A 23,462-nucleotide genomic window follows, 5' to 3' on the forward strand; every position below is an offset into this window, starting at 1 on the left:
CACACACACATGCTCATCGTGCATGTTTATCATACACACTCAAATGTTCATCATGCATGTTTTGTTATCAGCGAGAGGCTTCCAACATAACATAAACCAACCAATAAATAAATCACTGGAAAATCACAAATTATAATGATAGAAAATTTATTCAACCTCAAATAGAACAGCAAAGAAAAAATAAACTACAAAAAATTGTTGATTCATAAACCCAAACTCAAAAAGATTTGTTCGAATCTTTTTGCTGTGATGACACAACAATGTATGACGGCATATGTATCATGCATGTCCTATCTTTAGTGGCCAGCCTTAGGATGAATGTTTTCATACTCAATCTCAAATTTTTATTTTTAATGTCAAATTCATACTCATTTTAACTCTGGTGTTACAATCAATACCGTATATAACAACACAACCGAAAATTGATACTTTATATCGAAATTTAAAAAAAAATCAGTCACAGGCTCGATTGCACAAGAGTCTGTTAAATTTCAATCACGATTAAATGCCACGAGAACCAATCAGAGAAGGCCTTTTCGAAAACCATTGAGTTTCTACTGAACTGCAATAATGATTAAATTCTACTAGAACTAATCAGAGAATGCTTTTAGATAAAACATTGAGTTTTTACTGTATACTAGTAGTTCTGTGAACAGTAGACCTCACGCAGTATTCTCATCCACAAGTACCTGATTGAAACTATAGACCTTATGGAAATACAGCAATAGACTGGCTTTTTCACACATCTGTGTAATCACTTGTCAGCTGATTTATGATGAATAATTCTATAGTCTGATTTTTACTCTAATATTAGCGTATGAAGGAGGCTCCTTTTTCCTTTTATATTATACTTGAAATGCAAAATTTTCAAAAACCTTGTATATACGTCGACGCGCAATTAAAAAAGGAACATACCTGTCAAATTTCTTGAAAATCTATTACCGCGTTTCGCCGTAAATGCGCAACATATAAACATTTGAACATTTAAACATTAAGAGAAATGCCAAACCGTCGACTTGAATCTTAGACCTCACTTCGCTCGGTCAATTAATACAGTATTCATGCCATTCCAAACTGCGATGTATTACAACAATGTTGTGTGAAGTGAACAACTACAAGACTTAACCTTTTTCGGACTATGTGTAACTTTATCTGAATCTGCGAGAGGAATAGAACAAGGTTACCTTACTTTTTCTCTCTCCCTATCATTCTGATGATGTACTTATTGTATGAATCAATCAATCAATCATTTTTACGACTATGTGCAGTCAATTATTCAAGTAAATAAACAAATTTTGTTCTCTGTTGCATATCCATACTTTTTCACTGTTAAAATTAAACTTGAATTTAAAAAAACACTTTTGGAGTGAAATGCACTTACTTTTGTTAGTGACGATCGTTTCGACCTGTTGTTGGTCATCATCAGACTCAGAGTACTAGTAGATTCAATCAAAAATCAAAAGGTTGTTAATTAGAGTCTGATGATGACCAACAACAGGTCGAAACGTTCGTCACTACAAAAGTAAGTGCATTTCACTCCAAAAGTGCTTTTTTTAAAATTCAAGTTCAAATTTTGTTCACTTACTGACTGGAGTACTCCGAACAACAAGCGTCTTCTTTAACAGTGACATTGGCAGATCCAGTCAGTAAGTAAACAAAATTTGCTTAGCCTATTTACTTAAATAATTGACTGCACGTCGTTGTAAAAACAGTATGTTTGTATTGTGGTTTTGTAATGTCATTCAATGTTTTGTTTGTAGTTGTCTCCCAAACGTGGTGGGACGGAAGTGCGACCGCTGTCAGTCTGGCCACTGGGCTTTTCCGCATTGCCAACCTTGCGAGTGTGACCTCAGGGGTACCGAAGCTGAAGTCTGCGACCAGGTAACTATAATTGTTTACTAGATGTATTCATTTTTCATTGACAAACCGCTGCTATTATGAGTCACTTTTACATTTTTGAATTACACACTGCAATTCTTAATCCAATACAAACAAAACACAGTTTATCAAATAGACTAATACTTTTCAAATTAATTGAATCAATTATAAATTTAAAGAGTCCAAACTTAATCAATAGTTGGAAGATGTTTTTTTTTATTTTTTATTGACTTCACTAGTACTCTTATTCCAGTTTTTCCAATATACGTCTGGATTTGTGTAACAACTAGTATTATAGTTGTGACACACACCCTGCTGAACATAGGAGTTATAATCATGTCAAGGTAAATTATAACTCCTATGTTCAACAGGGTATGTGTCACAACTATAATGCTAGAGGTAGGAATAAACTAGTCTTGACGTTTTGCCACTATGCAAATACTCAGAAAACTTTCTATTACATTTCTCTGAAACTATTCAATGAGAATTTCAAAAATTACCATTAAAATTATTCACTAATAGAGTTAAACGATTTCTGTTGACGAATCCAGTTTATGAAATAGAAGAGTTCTATGACGTAGTTGACAATATGCTTGATTAGCAACTAGGTAGGCTTATGAGTGAACTAGTCAATATGATTATGTCTTATGAGTGTGTTTCACTTATATTGTTGTGAGAATAAGTATATTTTTATGTTTTATAATCTATTGTAATGACTTCTTGCGTGTAATATTATGATTCAATCTATCATTGACATTTGTAATGCAATTGATGTTCTCAATTAGCTGCTGCAATAAAATATTTTGACTTTGACTTTGATTCGGCTAATTATGACATTTTTTTAGTATCAAGCATGTGACGGCTATGAAATCGAAGATTTTTTGGCTCCAACAAAAGCTACGGTAGTTGAAATTATTTCAAATATCTCACAGTAAGATTCACCAACTAGGCCTATTCTAATATCGCATACTATAGTGTTCTCTCGGATATAAAAATTACTGTATAAAAATTACATAGTTCATTGCATACACAAATTATTTATTTATTTGTTCAACCATTTAACATAACACAACTTAGAAAAGTAGAAAAGTGCCACAGGCTTAAGCCCAAAACTGCTGCAATTCTTATTTATACGAAAGTCCAAATGTACCTAGGTTATGTACCTAGGTTATTATTACACACTGCAATTTTTAATCAGATTCAAACAAAAACATAGTTTATCAAATAGGCTAATACTTTTCAAATTAATTGAATCAATTATAAATTTAAAGAGTCCACAAACTTAATCAATACTTGGAAGGTGTTTTGTTCAATAACTATAATTGCAAACTAAAGTATTTTATCACGCACGTACTATTCACAAATTCTAGATTGTATATTATGTTAATATTATTCAATACTTGAAAGTTGTTGTTTTAACTATGATTGTAAACTAGAGTATTCTATCATGTACTATACCAATTCTTTATTGCTTGATATACTAATTATTCAATACTTAGGTGTAAAATATGTACAGGATTTCAGAGGACCTTGAGTGAGAGAATGATTTTATTACTCACCACTTGATGTGCGGCTGCTCCAGAGTGCTGGTGGGGGCGCCCCTTGCTGGTTCCTTGCACGTATGTTGCACTTATATGAGTTTTGAGTGATGAAGTGATGAAATGAGAGGTGAACGAGAAATAAATGACAGGAATATTCAAAGATAAGAGCGAGAGTGAGAGAGGGAGAGTTTGCGAGAGTGCACAAATTATAGGTTAACGACTAACGACACTAGAGTACTGTTCCACACTGAGCTCAGGGAGTGACTGACTCACGGGAGAATCGACAACCGAGCAGCCGGCAGGCGTCCTATCTGGCAATGATAAGATAGCTGCCGCAACACCAGGTGTTTTGTACAATAATTATGATGGAAAACTAAAATATTCATAACGAACTATATTATTAAAAAGTCAATATTGCACATTATTCAATAATATTATTATAAGATGGTTTGTTCAATAATAAATTATGATTTTGAAATGTGCAGGAAACGTCAGCTTGTTTCTGTAAGGAGAACGTTCATGGCCAAGCCTGTGATTTGTGCAAGGAAGGCACTTTCAACATACAAGAGGTCAACCCGCACGGATGTACGAAATGCTTCTGCTTTGGACGTACCACTCGGTGCTCAAGTTCATCACTCTATCGAACTAAGGTATTTATTCATTCATTCAAATGATAATTATATTTATATTTGAATAATTTGTAAGTCATCAATCGTTAATTCGAATGTATGAAATATTTATATTGTAGCTTTACAGATTCAGTGGAAACTAGATATAATTGATCAAGGGACCATCTCAAGGGACCATTCAAAAAATGAACTATTATAAGGTATTAATAAATCGGGTGTACTAAAAAACCAATAACAATAAATAAACCAATGGATAATTACAAATTATAATGATACAAAAATAATTTAACCTCAAATAGTGTAGTGAAGAGAAAAATCGAGTTACGAAAATCGAACCTCCAACATTTTTTTCGAAGCCTTTCACTGTCATGACATAACAATTCCAACATGTGTGTACTCACATGTTCATCATGCTTGTCCTGTCGTTAGTGGCAGCCTAAGGCCCCAACTGAACGGGCGTCTCAGATGCGCAGAATTGTTGTCGCTTGTTTTGACCGGATTCAACTTTCAACTGAACGGGCGTCTCAGATGCGCAGAATTGTTGTCGCTTGTTTTGACCGGATTCAACTTTCATTTAGCTCTATTGTTATCTCTATTACTCTTATCGTTAAGCAAGACATTATTAAATCTTTAACCTTCCGGCAGTCGCGCTGTTGTAAAATGTACAACAGTATCAGTTTTTTTTGCTGCACAAAACTATTGAATGGGGTGGTGTCAGTGAATGAGTCACCTATGCAAAACTTTCCCCCATCACTCCACTGAGTTGCAGTATCAACCAAGCAATGGTTCAGTCTTTAGGTGCCATTTAGTCGCGACAGTGCATAAGTCGCACTGTGCATAAGATAGGGAAAGACTGTATATGGGGCTGTAAACGAACCAATAACACAGAATTGATGGCTTTGCTTGATGTACCTTATTGGGCTATGAAATGGTAATCATCCAAATGTTCATAGGCGTAAAATAATCCAAGAAGATGGAAAAAGTAATTATACAATTAATTAATATGTTAAGACAGTGAACAGAGTACATAACACTCGGAAAATTGGATGTTGTAAAAAATACAACACGCGTCTGCTCGTGTGATTGAGTAGGGCGCGACTACCGGAAGGTTAAAACTCTATTGAGCCTAACTCTTTAGTAAACCTGTATGTAGTGAATCAATCTTCTGCGTGTCAGAACTCTCATTTTTCAAGCTAATTTTTCTGGAACTATGATCAATTCACTCAACTATTTCGTTTCAAAACTGTGGTTTCATATATGACTAGTAAACTTGTATGGAGTGGATCAAGTCTTAGTGTGTCCAGGCTCTTATTTTTCTAGCTAATAATTTTGTATAGAATTATTCTCAATTCACCCTTATCAAATTAAGGCTGTGCAAAGGCTAAAAATAAACTTTCTACTTGTGATATTTTTCAAAGTTTTTCGATTTGTATATCATCAAGCTATCAAAATGAAAAAGTTTTCTCAGGAAAACATTTTTTTTCGATCATTACTTTCTGAGATATGAGCGCCTGAAGTTTGAATTTTTGGGACAGAATATTTCAAATTCGGTAAGAGATAAATCCATGAGATTCAGAGGATGGATTCTTCAAGGTATTGTTGATCTATTAAAACAAAGATTTTCTGAAAATATCAATTTTTGAAAAAGTTATTCAATTTACCAAAAATAACTCAACTAAAAGTTTTTTTAGGTCATTTTTAGTAAATTGAATAACTATCTTGAAAATTGAGATTTTCAGGAAATTTTTGTTTTAATAGATCAACAATACCATGAAGAATAAATCCTCTAAATCTCATGGATTTATCTCTTACCGAATTTGAAATGTTCTGTTCCAAAAAATTAAACTTTAGGCGCTCATATCTCAAAAAGTAATGATCAGAAAATAAATGTTTTCCTGAGAAAACTTTTTCATTTTGATAGCTTGATGATATACAAATCGAAAAGCTTTGAAAAATATCACATGTAGAAAGTTTATTTTTAGCCTTTGCACAGCCTTAACTGCGGTTCTATAATAGATACTAAATGGCATGCACGACTAGTAAACTTTAGTAGGTCTAAACTTGTATGGAGTGGATCAAGCGTCTATTTCTCCATCCTCTTATTGTTCAAGCTAATAGTTTATCAATCTACTCACCTATTTCTTATCAAATCAACTTAAGTTTTTCAAATCAATTTTGATGTGCACTTATAATACAATTAGATACGATTAAAATATTTGTGGAGCCTGACAATATCGTTGTATTTTGTAATATTGTGGCAAATATATTCTTGATTCTTTTACGCAGATTAACGGCATGCACGACTGGACGCTGGCGACTGTGAACATGACGAAATCGGTGCTAATCGAGCCGGTCTACACGTTGATTGACAAGATGCAGGACGCTGTGTTGGTGGACCTGACCGAGGAGAGTGGCAAAGTGGCTTACTTTGTGGCTCCCGAATACTATCTCGGCAACAGGCTGACCTCTTTCGGCGGAGTGCTCAACTATTCCATATTCGGCACCACCAAAGAACTACGTGAGTTATGTCGACAAATTTCATATTTTTTCAGATTCGTGGCGTCCTTGTACAAGAAAACGTAAAATTGGAAGCTTCTAGATTCCATTATCAGTTAATCTTGAGAATCGGAAACATGTTGTCTCAATAAAAAAAGTAATTTCTCAGATTAGATACATCAATCATGGAGTCCCACAGAGATGTGTATTGAGCCCACTGCTGTTCATCCTCTCAACAAATAATTGTGTACCATGTAATGACTCCATACAGTTCGCGGATGACACAACAATTAGGTCAAGAGGAAGTTCAAACGATCATGTTCTCACAAGAAATGAAGCTGTTACTCGGGATGCAAAGGTATGGTTCCTGAAAAATCGGTTGAAACTTAATGAGGACAAATCCCACATTCTTTCTTGTTCTTAAAAAAATGAAGATTGGAATAGAGAAAATGAGCCAGTAAAATTATTGGGATTCTGGATTGACAGGAAGTTGAAATAATGGAACACTTCACTCAGACTTGCGCAAAGCCTTGGAGGGTACATCATCTATCCAGAAAACTGAGATATTTGGTGACAATATCTACTGACAGTATACCATTCATTGTTCCACAGCCATATAACCTACGGAATTTTGATTTGGGGACATTCCTCGACTGCTTCAAATGTGTTGCTGCTTTAAAAAGCAGTAAGGCAATCAGGATTATCACCTTCTCGGACCGCCTGGAACAGTGTAGGTCACTCTTCAGAAAACTGAGGAGAATCCTGAAATATTCAGCCAGTACATATATTTCTTTCTATATGTAAATGACAAAGTAGACAGTCTAATGATAATGAGTACATGTTCACCAAACTCGAGGTGCAGGGAATTCAGATATACCCCGAAGCAGTTTGACTGGGACTCGAAAAGCTTCCACATAGCAGCATTTAAATTGTTCAATCAGCTCACCAAGTTTGTAAAGGATGCTGAAAAACGTTTAATTCGAAAGTTTTCTCATTAATATTCACGCTATTTCATTTCAAATCTGATTTTTCCTGATCTTAAAACTTTTAAATATTGATGAGAAAAGTCCATGCTTTTTATGAGCTCATGAAGTATAATATTCTCTTCAATTTGTTGTATAATTTGACTTTATTTTTGTACTATCATCGATCATTTGTTCAATTTTCTTCTTATCTTGTTGCAGCAATTGCAGAGAGCGGAGCCGACGTGATCTTGCACGGTGCCAATTTGCATGTGTTGCATTACGCCGTGGATCAGCCGGACGTGAACGCCTACCATACCACTGAGCTTGAGATCTACGAGACCAACTTTGTGCTGCCCAACGGCCACCAGGCCACCAGGGAGCAACTCATGCAGGTCTTGGAGGACCTTAGAGGCATCTACATCAGGGCCACCTACTGGACGGAGAGTGTTACTACACGGTTAGTTACATTCTATCTGTAAAGGTCCAATTTCTAAAGTAAGGTTTACATTAGTCAAGTTTACTTGAATTCGAGTTTTTTTACTTTTTAGTTGAATGGGCGATTTATCAGGTCAAGTTTACTTAAATTCAAGTTTTCATATACAGGGTGTTCTGAAAAAAGGTGCCCATAAGTCAAGGCGTGATTCCTCTCATCCAAAGAAGAAAAAAGTTATAATTAACATATGTCCGAAAATGCGTAGTTACCAAGTTATACAGGATGGAAGATTTCGTCTGAATTTCAGTTCCCCTGCCGAAACGAAGCCTTACGGGTATTTGTTTATTTGTATATGTACAATTTAGCGTACTTAATGTAAAATGTACTGAAAATTTGAATAAAAACGTTTCCAGACCTGTAGCTACAGTAATTTTTAAGATATGTGACGAAATACGCGAAACTTGGTCACAAAAAACAAGTTCAATTCAATGATTTTTATTTAAGCTAAAGTACATCAGTACATAAGCCAGGTCATATACCTTTCCATTCCTTTAAGATTCACCTTTCCTTTAAGAAATACAGTCACATTCCTTTAAGATTTGAAGCAGATTTACTATGTTACATGTACAATAAACACAAACTATTTTTTACAGAACTTGTAGAAAATTTAATTTCGAAGAGAAAGATGTAAAATAAGTCTATAATAGACAAACGCAACCATTAAAAATTATTCCTAATTTCACACAAAACGCATGAAAAGAGAGCTTAACTGATTTTGACTATTTTTCATTCGTTTTGTGTAAAATTAAGGATTTTTTTTTAATGGTTGCGTTTGTCTATTATAGACTTATTTTACATCTTTCTCTTCGAAATTAAATGTTTTACAAGTTCTGTAAAAAAATAGTTTGTGTCTATTGTTTCTTTTTTTGATGTGAGGAATCACGCCCTGACTTATGGGCACCTTTTTTTAGAACACTGTATAAAAAGTCATACATTTTCATCAGTTTATTTCACATTCTCACCAAATATTTCATTGTTGTCAATTCGCAGGCTGATGAGCGTAAGTTTAGACTCGGCGTCAACCACCTACTCGCTAATATTTTTTTTTCTATTCCGTATTTATAATGTGAGAATCTCAATAAAGTTTTTGATTTGAAATATTTCTTGTCAATTTGCAGGCTGATGAGCGTAAGCCTCGATTCGGCGTCAACCGCATACTCACTGGGTGCTGAGATCGCTTTGGGCGTGGAACAGTGTCACTGCCCTCCCAACTACGAGGGTCTCTCCTGCGAGAAGTGTGCAGACGGCTACTATAGGGCGCAGACGGGGCCATACGGCGGCTACTGTATCCCCTGTCAGTGCAACGGCCACGCTACCACCTGTGATAAAGTCACTGGTATCTGTTTGGTAAGCCACTGCACCATAATTACTCTAGTTTCATCTTCAACATTCTCGTCAAAGTACAAAACAAACATAAAACATGTATTAGGCTATAAAGTTGTGAATAACAACTATGTTTCAGCTGTGAATAACAAATAGTGAGTAGGTTTTTGATTTTGTATTAAATTTTTTAAATAAGTGCAATATTTCTAAAGTTTTTAATTTATTGTGATACATTCTGTGATTCATTTAAAGTATAAAATCAACCTTCAAAATTCAAAATTTTAAATCATCATTCCTGGACCGAAAATCAAGTAACGAAGCAGTGTGTGATAACATAACCTTATCTTTTGGACAACATTAACATTTTATCAAAATTTTTGGAGAGAAATAGTACAGGCTCAGCCTAGTTTTTCCTCCAATGTCATAATTGTATTATGATTATAGTATTTTATACAATAAATGTATAAATAAATAAATAAGTAAGCTTGATTCTCACTCTGAGATACTGAATGTATTGAAACATAATACAATTTATCAAGTGCTCTTTTATTCTATTATAACACGACTATAGTTTCAACTCTTCACGAATCATTTTTAGGTGTAAATAAAATAAATAAATAATGGAATGTTGTGTATTTATCTTATTTATACTTGAAAATGGATCTTGAAGAGTTGAAAGTAGTATTGTTGAGATAAAATTAAAGGGTAACCAACTTGATATGTTGTTCTATTGTGTTTCAGTAGGCTAGATGAATCTCTAGGATATAATTTATTAGAGAATAGTTAAGGTTTCGTTTGTGAAAAAACTCCGCCAACACTGTAAAATTCCTGCTTACCAGAAAAGTTAGCATTCTTGAAAGAGTTGCGATTTTTACTCTTGATTGAAGATTTTAGGTGATCAAAGAGCTTGACCCTCATATAACTCGGCTTCTTCTCAAAAAGTATTGGTGAACGTATATGTGTTTGTGGTAAACTTTCTTATACTATCACATGTTCGCACAAGAAGTTGATGAATATAGATGCAATGCATCATCGGAATACCCTTTTATTATAAACATGAGAGAAATTGGTTTGTATTCCAATAATATTTTAGCATTATATCATTCATAAACCAACTTGTGGTTTATGATAATCACAGCATATCAGCTGCATATCATACAAGTAGACAAAATATATCATAGCTCATGCTATAATTTCTTTATGATATTGAATTTTTCAAAGATAAATATATATTGTAATTAAACTATACCATGTATATTCATTCTAACTGGTGAATTGGATTGTCATATTTGATTATAAATATCAAAATAATAAGTATTTCATTGATGTTTCAGGGCCATATATGCACCACTACCTAAGTTATGTGTAACGCTAATCTACTATTACAATGTAGCTGAGATTGAATTATTTTATTGTGATGTGTTTCATTCCGGGTTTAAACAAAAATCCATCCCAGTTTAAAACTAGTTGATGCATATGGGCCTTGATTATCAATTTTACAATTTATTCATATTTTTCCTTTATTGCAGGACTGCAAACACAACACAACCGGGGACCACTGTGAACTGTGCTCGCAGGGCTACCACGGCAACGCGACTTTCGGTGCACCCTACGACTGCCTGATCTGCGCATGCCCGCTGCCCATCCCCTCCAACAACTTCGCGACCGGCTGTGACGTCAGTGCCGACGGCGAGGAGATCAGCTGTCAGTGCACCGAGGGCTACTACGGAGCCACCTGCGAGTCGTGCTCCAACGGCTACTACGGCCGGCCGAGGATCCCCGGCGAGTACTGCAAGCCTTGCCAGTGCTCGGGCAACATCAACCCTGAAGACCCCGGGTCATGTGACTCGATCACCGGCGAATGCATCAAGTGTCTCAACAACACTTCGGGCGCGATGTGTCAGTACTGTGCGCCCGGGTTCTATGGTGACGCAATCAGTGCTAAAAACTGTCAGAGCTGTGACTGTGACAAGTGCGGTGTCGACAAATGCGACCACTCGACCGGGCTCTGTCAGTGTAAGGAGAATGTGGTGGGTGAAAAGTGCGACCGATGTTTGGAGAATTATTACAGTTTCTCATCGTGTCAAGGCTGCAGAGCTTGTGATTGTCAGCTGGCTTCGGAGAGTCTCCAGTGCGAAGACGGCTCCGGTCAATGTCGGTGTAAACCGGGTGTAACAGGGCGTAACTGTGACAGATGTGCCTCAGGTTTCTGGGATTACGGTCCACAAGGTTGTCTGTCATGCGGTTGTAACGAGGACTACTCAGTAGGTGTGGGTTGTAACCCAACCACGGGTCAATGTGAGTGTTTACCCGGGGTGCAAGGCGAAAAATGTTCCCATTGTCCACACAGATGGGTACTGGACCCTGACAGGGGTTGTTTCGAGTGTGATACCTGTACTCACAGCCTCCTAGACACCACTGACGAACTCAGGAACCGTCTAGAACCGGTTCTCGGTGAATTCCAATCGGTCGCTGCCACCTACTTCACTACACAACGTCTAGCTTTCATCAGTGGCACTGTCGATCAACTCTCCCCCAACGTGACTCTGATGAACTCGAACCAGGTAGATCTGAGTCCGTTGATCAGTAAAGTGAATGCGGTGAGTGAGGATACCAGGAGTCTCAACCGAGGCGCTAGGAAGGCAGTAGAAGATTCTAGTAAAGCCCCCGGCGCTCTCCTGTTGTATGAAGCGTTATCAGTTGAAGAATTGATATCTCAAGCTCAGATCAACTCACAACTGATAGTCGAAGACGTGAGTGACCTGGTGTACAACTTGGATCACGCTGCAGGGCCTAGAATCGACGACGCCCTAAATGAAGCCAAATATATACTGGAGAACATCAATGCATCAAAGTCCACCATTGGGAGTCTAGATGAAGAAGCTGGAATAGGTTTGCAGAAAGCTAAAGAGCTACATGAAGAGATGAAGGAGTTCTCAGCACCTGTGACGAACATCTCAGAAGCACTGAATGAAATCAGACAACGCATCAAAACATTCGACAATCGTTTGGAGGATATCAAGAACCACTCCATAAGCGCTCAGAGGAAAGCCTTCGAAGCCGGAGCGTTGAACGTGAAAAATCGCCAGGCTCTACAGAATAACCGCATCTCTGGTTTGAATAGTTTGTCGAACGCAACGTCGCAGAATTTCGATAGGGTGAAACAGTTGTTGGCTAATGCGTCGAGGAATTATAATGACGCCGACAAGGCGTTTGAAGTGTTGAATAGGGAACGGGCGCGGCTGAATACTGCAATGGAGAGCTTGGAACCGCTCGTCTCGGAGAAGAACCAGAACGAGTATGATGCTGTGAAGGGCGAGGTGGATAAGGCCAAGGATTATGCTAACCAGTTGGAGTATCAGGTGAATTTATCGTTTTATAAAAACCGTTCCCAACTAATTTTAATCTAAAATTTGAGTTACTCAACTCAATAAATACAGCTGTTATATAGCTATGGTGAATGTGATATTTTCGAGCTCAAAATTTAAGTGTTTTTATTCTTTATTTTGTGAATTTATAGTTTGTTTCATGTTTTTAAGAAACTTTTATTATTAATCCATCCAAATTTAAAATTGTTTGTTTTATTCTAATTTATATTTTAGATTGTGATTTGGTGTAGAAATTTGAATGGACATAACCTATAATATTTGGACAATTTAAAACTAAATTAGGAAATTGAAGAAGTTTTAGGCAATAGCCTGTTTTTTCTTTTCCGATTCTTGTATTTTTTTGCTAACCTTATAAATAAAATAAAAATAAAAATTTAATATTAAATGTATTATTCTACACGATAGTCTTTCCATCAGAAAGATAGACACCAATAAAATAAATGTTGGGATTTTGTGCTTAACCCAAGCAAACAAATGAACTTCCATTCATTGGTCAGTAAAAATATTCCTATTCTATTTTATTCTTTAACCTTCCGGTAGTCGCGCCCTACTCAATCACAAGAGCAGTCGCGTGTTGTATTTCTTACAACATCCAATTTTCCAAGTGTCAAAACTCTCTTTACTGTCAAAACATATCAATTAATTGTATAAATACTTTTCCATCTTCTTGGATTATTTTACGCCTAAGAACATTTGTGTGATTATCATTTCATAGCCCAATAAGGTACATTAAGCGAAGCCATCAATTCTGTGTTAATGGTTCGTTTACAGACCCCGTATACAGTCTTTCCCTATCTTATGCACAGTGCGACTTATGCACTGTCGCGACTGTATGGCACCTAAAGACTGACCATTGCTCGGTTAATACTGCAACTCACTGGAGTGATGGGGGAAAGTTTTGGAATGCATAGGTGACTCATTCACTGACACCACGCCATTCGATAGTTTTGTGCAGCAAAAAACTGACACTGTTGTACTTTTTACAACAGTGCGACTGCCGGAAGGTTAACATATTTAGTTGATTATTCAAATCAGTTTTCAATTGCTGGACTCATAAATACCAGTTTACAGTGCTTTCGCTCATATTGTGATTTTTCAGTTTAGTCAAAGACTACTGGATGGCTACAGTGAAACGAACTTGCTGCTCCAGGATCTCCTTTCACAAGCGTATGTTTGTTTAAATCGTCTCTTAGCTGCCACAACAGACTATAGACTACAGACTATAAACTAAAAATAGTCATTGTAATGAAAACTAAAAATTGATAAAAAGTTGGGTGGTATGCACTGTGAGGAAATAATTCTGTTGAATCAATAATCTATGTATTGGATAAATTATTCTTGAATAGTGTGAGGCATAACATTGTAATAAAGATCTATTGCTATTGGTTTTATTGTTTTAAAGTGTTTTCGAATGAACAAAATACTTTGAATAATAATATTGATAATATAATTGATTTACTAGAATAGTGTATCTGTATTTTAAAGATTTTTTCATATTTTTTTTGCAGGCCAAACAACTAGAACAACTGCTGAAATCGACAATCAACCAATCAGGAGGCGCCGTTGAAGCGGCCAATGCCTACCAGAATATGGTCGACGCCATTCATGAGGCACTGAATGCATCAACGGAAGCCGATAAAGCGGCTCAGACTGCTATTGATTTGGTAAGATACCGTATCCATTAATGAAAGTTAATCTTGAAAAAAAATCAAATTATAATACACAGAGGCTCCACTGTAAAATATACTCTTCAAAATATGTATAATACTCTTCTATAGTGAAGTCAACGTTAGTAATAGCAGTGGAGAAATATATACGAACAGCGTTGCCAATTCTTAGTCTTTCCACTGCATTCTACAGATCAGTGGTCACCAATTAAGTTTCATGAAGGTCCGTTTCAAAGTCTTGGCGACCTTCCGCGGTCCATTCAGTGTAAACCACAGATGATTTAACAATAGCTGCAGTTTAAGTGCATATTTAACATACCGGTACTGCTCCTACACGGTTTGGTATTGTGAAGCACTATAAAGCTGCGTTTACACCAAAGTTAATAACAAAATGTTAATAACTTTAGATTATATTACATTGAACATAACTCATCATACACATGATGAACATATGTGTTTGTCAAGTTCCGTACAATCTAAAAGTATCTATAAGGATTAACATTTTGTTAATAACTTTGGTGTAAACGCAGCTTAAGTCTGTCTAATTTGGTTGTGGAATTTAGTCTTAGAAAAGAGTGGACTGTATAAATAGGAGAGAATAAATCAAATTCTGAAATAAGAGAAACAAATGTGTCTTGATTGATTTGACACGTGACTGAAACTCCACATGAGTGCAAGAACCGTTGTGCATTCAAAAACCTGTGCACTGGAATGAATGCAAAACAGTTTTAGGCAACTCAGTATAAAAACTAATCATTAACATGTAGGCTAAGGTGAAATGCCAAATGAAAAGGTAGGTTAGTAAAATACAAAACTTTAATCAGCATTAAAGAATGTCAAAACACATGAACAAGAGATAAGATTGAATACATGAAGTAAATTTAACAATTTGAAATAGTAATAATTTGAATTTTAATTATTAATGAGTGACAGTAAAAAGTTATGAATATAACAGCAATGCACATAGAAAATAATCTATCTGGTATCAAAAATGGAATAATGTAATGGCTATTAAACAAGCGTTTATAGAATACCAGAGTCTATAATAAGTAGTCTTTAGTTTAAACCTACAATTGTCATTTCTAACAACAAACAACACCTAGGAAATTTGAGATGTAAATATGTTGAATTGCAAAGCTTCAACATTTGAACTGGTTTGATACTAACAAAGAAAACAGGTAGGATGAAATTAACCATAAGGTTATATGAATAACAGTAGCTTATACTGAAATAGCCTAATTGCAAAATGCAGTAACTAAGCTTTAGCAATAATCAAAGAATAATAAAAAGGAATCAAAATGATTGATAATTGCAATGTTCACAGAACATTCATGAATTGATTACAAAAACTGACAAACAATTCTCAAGAGCAATAACTCAAAAAATAAAGTAAAGTTGATTATGAGCAACCATGAATTCCTAACCTGAAAGATAAAAACAATAGATTAGGGCAGTATAAAAATACAAAGTAGATGATACAAAAATACTTAGCTGCGGAACATAAATGCAAGAGCCAAGGTCCCGGTTTGGTCTAGGGCCTTCAAGGACAGCGTGAGCTTCCAATAGCTCAAATGGACACATCAGAAGAGAAACAAGATTCCAACTTGTTTGAAATGCGGATGAAACAGCAGCCAGTTGTAGAGGAAGAGTTTTCAATTAATGTTTCGAAGAATATATTTCCTGAGTCTTGGAAATATTCAGTTGCAATGTTTGTAAAATGCGATTTACAATTGAGAGTCACTTTAAACAGTGATATGGGCAATATATCACAATAAATATCAATAGAATGAATGATGGGTAAACTTTCAGTCCCAAAATTTCAAATAAAGAATTACTAAAACAAGGTTAGCACTCGATGTAAAACAAGAGTCTGCAATATGTAAAACAAATTTAAACTTGTAGATTGATGTGGTGACACACGCAAGCAGCCATTTTGAGAATGCCGTAATGGAAATAAAATATGTAAAATTGGAACAAGTGTTCAAGTCTTGAAAAACTAAAATTAGCTCCACAGAACCAGTCGAGATTATCCAGCAATTGAAATAAACAAACAGGGCAAGGTGAAAACTATTTTCACGAAAGATGAGAGTTCAAGTTGTAACTTTCATATACTAAGTTAGATGCACACACACACACACAGAGTTTCCGAACACGTTGACAAATTAGAAATGAGATAACAAATGAACTAATTGTCCGAATTCCAAAGTTGATGGCTCCAAAGAACCGAAAAAATGTCTCCAACAAATAAAACAAGTAAAACAGGGCGAGGTGAAAACTATTTTCACGAATAAAGTAGAAATAAATGGAGACACACACGAAGTTGCTGGTAGAAGCCAAACGATGATAGAGTGAAGACAGGAAATGGATAGCAAGCAGGTGCAACCTTGATCAAGAAATCACCAATAAAAATGATCTTTAAAAAGATGCAAAAAAATATCCGGGAGCCGAACAACAAATTGACAAATACAATTATAAATGACAAAGGCTTCAGAACATATCCAAAAACTAGAACAAAGATAAATAAAATATGCAACGAGAATGCACGGTATCAAGACGGCAGTGGACCACTAGCGCTCCAGCTGCAAAGATACAAACTAATAACTACCGCACAGAGAAACATGACAATACAAAATCAAAAAATCAATAAAAGAGATTGTTTGAGGATGGAGAATAGTTTTAACATTGGTTACACTACTGATGTTTATTTACAATACCGTTCTGGTTGTTTTTCTTTTTAATTCAATTTCATTTAGACTTTAGTGGTTTCTTATGGATTTTTTGTTTTAGGATTTATTTTATGTTTTTTTCGTTGAGAAAAAAATCGGTCCGCACAAAACTATAGTGAGGTCCACGTTATAATGGCAGTGTGTGATTTGCAATGGTGTTTCTATCCTTGTCTATCATTCAACAAAGCAGCTGGCGCTATCTCTTTCACGCTTTGCGATGTTGCCACATCGTTTATCAACAATGTAGAAATTCAACTTATTGACAAAATATTTAATCTCAATCATGAAAATTTATTATTACATCTTTAAAAAATGTATTTTCTTGACAAATAAAATATGATTAACTATTTTCAACAATAATGAACAGTTAAATTTATCATAATATACCAGTATCAGCTGTTATATTGGGTGGCAAGGCTGAGATCTGGCAACCCTTTTCTCCTATTTTCCTACACTGCCATTATAACCTGGACCTCACTATAGCTGGCGGTCCGGATCCGGACCGCGGTCCGCGATTTGGTGACCACTGCTATAGATGATAGCTGGTCGGCTACCGGCATATCTGTTGTAATATTAACTGATCATTCTTGTTCAAAATAATCAATCATATTTTATTCGTCACGAAAAAATATTTTTCAATGATTAAATTATATATGTTCAAAATTTAGATTACATATTTCGTCAATTAATTATACTTCTACATTGTTGAAAACGATTTGGCAACGTTGAAAAGAATATCGCTATCTGCTTTGTCGAATTCTAGACAAGTATAGCAACACCAATGATAATCAAATACTGCCATTATAATGTGGGATAAATAATCAAATAGGTCACTTTTTGGGTAGTTTAGAAGTTGATATTGTGGTAATTATTCATATTGAATGAAAAAGACTAAGAAATTGTCAAAAAACCATTGATTTAAAAAATCAGTTTTTTGACAATTTCTTAGTCTTTTAAATCAATTTCTTAGATTTTTTAAATCAGTGGTTTTTTGACAATTTCTTTGTCTTTTTCATTCAATCAAATAGGTACTACCATTATAATGTGAACCTCACTATAATATGTTCTTTATGTTCCAAATTATTTATCATATATTGAAATGAAATCCTTTTATTTTCAGTCGGAGGGTCTAGGCAGCACAACAATCGACACGAGTTGGCAGTCGCGTCGACTGAGTGATGCAGCCCAGGACTCGCTGAGAAGGGTGCGTCAGCAGCTGGAGCCAGCCATGCGCAATGCCACCGAGAACGTGCACTTCATTGAAGCACTCAATGGGCAGGCTGCTCTCGCTGACGAGAAAATCAACAAGTGAGTTCCAATTCCAATCATTTGACACTCGTTTGTTATTGTATTGTCTCTTTTTTGTTGTGTTTCTTTCTAGTTTAATGTTTGAGAATTAGAAGTATTTTTAATGAGATGACGCATTCATGTACAATATACATTGTATGCCTTGAATAAAGAGATTGATTGATTGATTGATCCACTGGGCGTACCACAATTATTATAGCCTACCACTTTAATGCTTTCTGTTCTATATATTATCGAACAAAAAATTAGATGCTTATTTGAGACTTGAGCCGATCAAAAATCAACTTTATCAAATTATGTGAAATTGTGACTTATTTCAAGGCATATTTAGGATTTAGTATAACTAGTAGTTCTGTGAACAGTAGACCTCACGCAGTATTCTCATCCACAAGTACCTGATTGAAACTATAGACCTTATGGAAATACAGCAATAGACTGGCTTCTCCACACATCTGTGTAATCACTTGTCAGCTGATTTATGATGAATAATTCTATAGTCTGATTTTTACTCCAATATTGGCGTATGAAGGAGGCTCATTTTACCTTTTATATTATCCTTGAAATGCAAAATTTCCAAAAACCTTGTATATACGTCGACGCGCAATTAAAAAAGGAACATACCTGTCAAACTTCATGAAAATCTATCACCGCGTTTCGCCTTAAATGCGCAACATATAAACATTTAAACATTCAAACATTTAAACATTAAGAGAAATGCCAAACCGTCGACTTGAATCTTAGACCTCACTTCGCTCGGTCAATGAAATAGTCCCTTGCGCCAGTTACACACACATCGATTTTTGGACGTTTGGTTTTTTCCGTCCTTGTGAAATCTACAGAACTTTACAGAAAAATGAATACATCATCTATTTGCCAAGCTATGTTTAATCTAATAGAATTCATAAGGCGGCAAAAGATCGTACGTCCAAAAATCGATTTGTGTGTAACTAGACCTGTGTGTGGGCTCCTTTGTACCAGGAAATGATTTTGAAGCTTATAACTGATTGTATGCGATGCTGGCTCAAGCAGTCACCCATCCAACGGGAGGACATAGTTCACGTATTTAGCCAATCTCATCTAGCCTACTAGACTGTAAACTGAAAGGGGTGTTTCTTCTCTTCTATAATATTTACTAAAATTATATTGCTATCAAATCTCTATTTGAATCCTTGATTGGTTGGGAGCTTTTAGTGGATTCGTTCATTCGAATGCACAGATTATCATTATTATTTAATTGACACCTATTTTAGCAACTAGCAACTACGAGCCAGGAACTTCAATGAAAAATACGTTTAAAATTTAACCTCAGGTTTATTGAATTGAAAAACAAATAAAACGAATCAATATAGAAATCATGTCACATGTCAAATTTTCAAACAAAGGTACTCAGTAATTGATTTAGGACAGAAGGCATTTATTCAATTTTCAATTTCTACACTTGGGAACTTGCTAACTTGCTGCAACTAAATTCAGGCCTCGGTCATTCTATGTAACTAAACTTTGAGCTATATAAGACACCAGCAAAAGTTTTGCACTCACCATTTTACAATAAACTTACTTTTGAGAACACATAATCCAAAACTCAATGAACTCAGACGTTATGAAACTCACTACACTCTACTTAAATTCACGCACACGATTAACCTATTAATTTTACATCTAATGATTCTATCTCGGACTTTAACTTAAATCATAGAGAATGCAACTCTTTTTTAATGTCATCCACTTAAATATTAGAAGTTTGAAAAAAACTTTGATCAGTTCTCTTACGTAATTAGAAATTGTTCAATTGACTTTCATATTATAATTCTTAGTGAAACTTGGGTGGTCGATGATGATGAATTCAATTTTAACCTAAATGGTTATTCAGTAATTAATAAAATAGGAAAAATCAATAAATGTAACGGAATCTGTATATTTTTTAAAAGTAACTTGATTGTAGATGAGCTGAATTGTGAGATTAATGAAGCCAACTCTATTTGTTTGGATGTACAAGTGCCAGGAATTAGCGAAAAGATAACTGTTATCGCTGTTTATAGATCGCCTTCATCCAATGTTGATATTTTTCTGAACAGCTTGAATGACTGTTTGTTAAATCTAAGGAATAAATCTAACGTAATATTCGCTGGTGACATGAATATTCAGTTGAATAGAAATACTAATTTAGCCAGTGAATATTTTGAAATATTATCGTTAAATGGTTTGAAATCCTACATAAATAAACCTACAAGAATTTATAACAATACTGAATCATGTATCGATCACATTTTTTTCAAGAACTCTTCGTTCAATTCTGATAATGTTATCAGCTCTATTATGAAAACTAATATAACTGATCATTTTTGTACTAGTGTTCACGTTGATCTTGCGGCTGATATTGATGGGTCTGACAAACCTATTAATTATTACAATAAAGTTGATTATGATAAATTATTGTCTTCTATTCAAAAAGAAAATTGGAGTGACGTGTTAAGCCCTAATTTACACTTGGATGATCAAATGCTTTTTCTGACTGACAAGATTTCATCCCATGTAGAACAGGCTACAGTTAAAGTACATATTCCACATAGATTAAAACCTTTGAAGCCTTGGATCACCAGGGGACTTATTGTGGCAATTGCTAAACGCGATAAACTTTTTAAAAAGCTCTCTAAACAGCCTTCTAATGTAATATTAAAAGCCGAATACATCTCTTACAGAAATATGCTTAATAAATTATTAAAACAGTGTAAATGCGACTATTATAAAAACAAGATTGATCAGAATAAAAACAATATTAGGAGAGTTTGGGACTCGTTGAATGAATTATTGGGTAAGTGCCGTAAAAAGGTTGTTCCTAAAATTGATGCAGACATCTTAAATCGTCATTTTGTTGAAGTAGGTAAAACTTTCGCTGAAAAGCTGATAAGTAATAATCCCAATGCATCTGATGGTAATCTGTTCATGAACTCTTCTGTAAATGGTCATGGCTCCTTTTTCCTATCACCCACAAACGAAAGTGAAATATCAGCTATTATTAACTCTCTCAACAATAACTCTGCTCCGGGAATTGACAAAATAAGCAATAGAACATTGAAAATTATACTTCCACACATTGTTAAACCATTAACAGTAATAATAAACCGTTGTTTTTTAGAAGGGCACTTCCCTGTTAGTTTAAAGTTAGCTAATATTATACCGCTTCATAAGATGGGGGATCCTAAGGACCCAACCAATTACCGCCCAATCAGCCTGTTAAGTGGTTTCTCAAAAATAATGGAAAAAGTAATCAAGTCTAGATTAATTGGTTACTTAGTCAAACACGAGGTCATTCATAAACAGCAGTATGGCTTTCAGACTAACAAAAATACAATTGATTCTATAACTCTCTTAACTCAAACAATTGCCAATAACTTCACTAATAATAAGAAAACAATAGCCATTTTCCTGGATTTAGCTAAGGCCTTTGACACCATTCCTCATTCAAAATTACCTGATTGAAACTATAGGCCTTATGGAAATACAGCAATAGACTGGCTTCTCTACACATCTGTGTAATCACTTGTCAGCTGATTGATGATGAATAATTCTATAGTCTGATTTTTACTCCAATATTGGCGTATGAAGGAGGCTCATTTTTCCTTTTATATTATCCTTGAAATGCAAAATTTCCAAAAACCTTGTATATACGTCGACGCGCAATTAAAAAAGGAACATACCTGTCAAACTTCATGAAAATCTATTACCGCGTTTCGCCTTAAATGCGCAACATATAAACATTTAAACATTCAAACATTTAAACATTAAGAGAAATGCCAAACCGTCGACTTGAATCTTAGACCTCACTTCGCTCGGTCAATGAAATAGTCCCTTGCGCCAGTTACACACACATCGATTTTTGGACGTTTGGTTTTTTCCGTCCTTGTGAAATCTACAGAACTTTACAGAAAAATGAATACATCATCTATTTGCCAAGCTATGTTTAATCTAATAGAATTCATAAGGCGGCAAAAGATCGTACGTCCAAAAATCGATTTGTGTGTAACTAGACCTGTGTGTGGGCTCCTTTGTACCAGGAAGTGATTTTGAAGCTTATAACTGTTTGTATGCGATGCTGGCTCAAGCAGTCACCCATCCAACGGGAGGACATAGTTCACGTATTTAGCCAATCTCATCTAGCCTACTAGACTGTAAACTGAAAGGGGTGTTTCTTCTCTTCTATAATATTTACTAAAATTATATTGCTATCAAATCTCTATTTGAATCCTTGATTGGTTGGGAGCTTTTAGTGGATTCGTTCATTCGAATGCACAGATTATCATTATTATTTAATTGACACCTATTTTAGCAACTAGCAACTACGAGCCAGGAACTTCAATGAAAAATACGTTTAAAATTTAACCTCAGGTTTATTGAATTAGAAAACAAATCAAACAAATCAATATAGAAATCATGATCATGTCACATGTCAAATTTTCAAACAAAGTTTGAATCAAACTCAGTAATTGATTTAGGACAGAGGCATATTCAATTATTAATTTCTACACTTGGGAACTTGCTAACTTGCTGCAACTTAATTCGGGCCTCGGTCATTCTATGTAACTAAACTTTGAGCTATATAAGACACCAGCAAAAGTTTTGCACTCACCATTTTACAATAAACTTACTTTTGAGAACACATAATCCAAAACTCAATGAACTCAGACGTTATGAAACTCACTACACTCTACTTAAATTCACGCACACAATTAACCTATTAATTTTACATCTAATGATTCTATCTCGGACTTTAACTTAAATCAAAATTACTGATTACCGAAAAATGGTAACAGACTCATTCAGAGGACCGAGGCTCGCACACCGTTACATTATGTTTTTCCGGTTACGTCTCAATTAGAACTGTCACCTTTTCACTAGAAATTATTCCCCCTCCACGAGCGTTGAGCATAACTTCCAGTGGAAAAGCCAAAGATGCAAAGAGGTCAATGGTCGTACAATTCCCAAATACAGTAGCTTTTTCGACATGAAATTGAAACTGCAATTTATTGAAAAATGAATACATCATCTA

General features: G+C 35.1%; 1 protein-coding gene across 1 annotated transcript in view; it reads left to right on the forward strand.

The window, feature by feature from the left end:
- The window catches only part of LOC111061978 (laminin subunit alpha), a 125,417-nt gene that overhangs the window by 59,503 nt on the left and 42,452 nt on the right, over positions 1-23,462 (forward strand). Inside the window, 8 exon segments of the mRNA XM_039431341.1 lie at positions 1,761-1,881; positions 3,905-4,069; positions 6,335-6,566; positions 7,729-7,966; positions 9,121-9,349; positions 10,855-12,687; positions 14,223-14,378; positions 18,228-18,415. Coding sequence (XP_039287275.1) covers positions 1,761-1,881; positions 3,905-4,069; positions 6,335-6,566; positions 7,729-7,966; positions 9,121-9,349; positions 10,855-12,687; positions 14,223-14,378; positions 18,228-18,415 — 3,162 coding nt within the window.

Source organism: Nilaparvata lugens, chromosome 6 (assembly GCF_014356525.2).
Source record: "Nilaparvata lugens isolate BPH chromosome 6, ASM1435652v1, whole genome shotgun sequence".
Taxonomy (NCBI): Eukaryota; Metazoa; Arthropoda; class Insecta; order Hemiptera; family Delphacidae; genus Nilaparvata; species Nilaparvata lugens.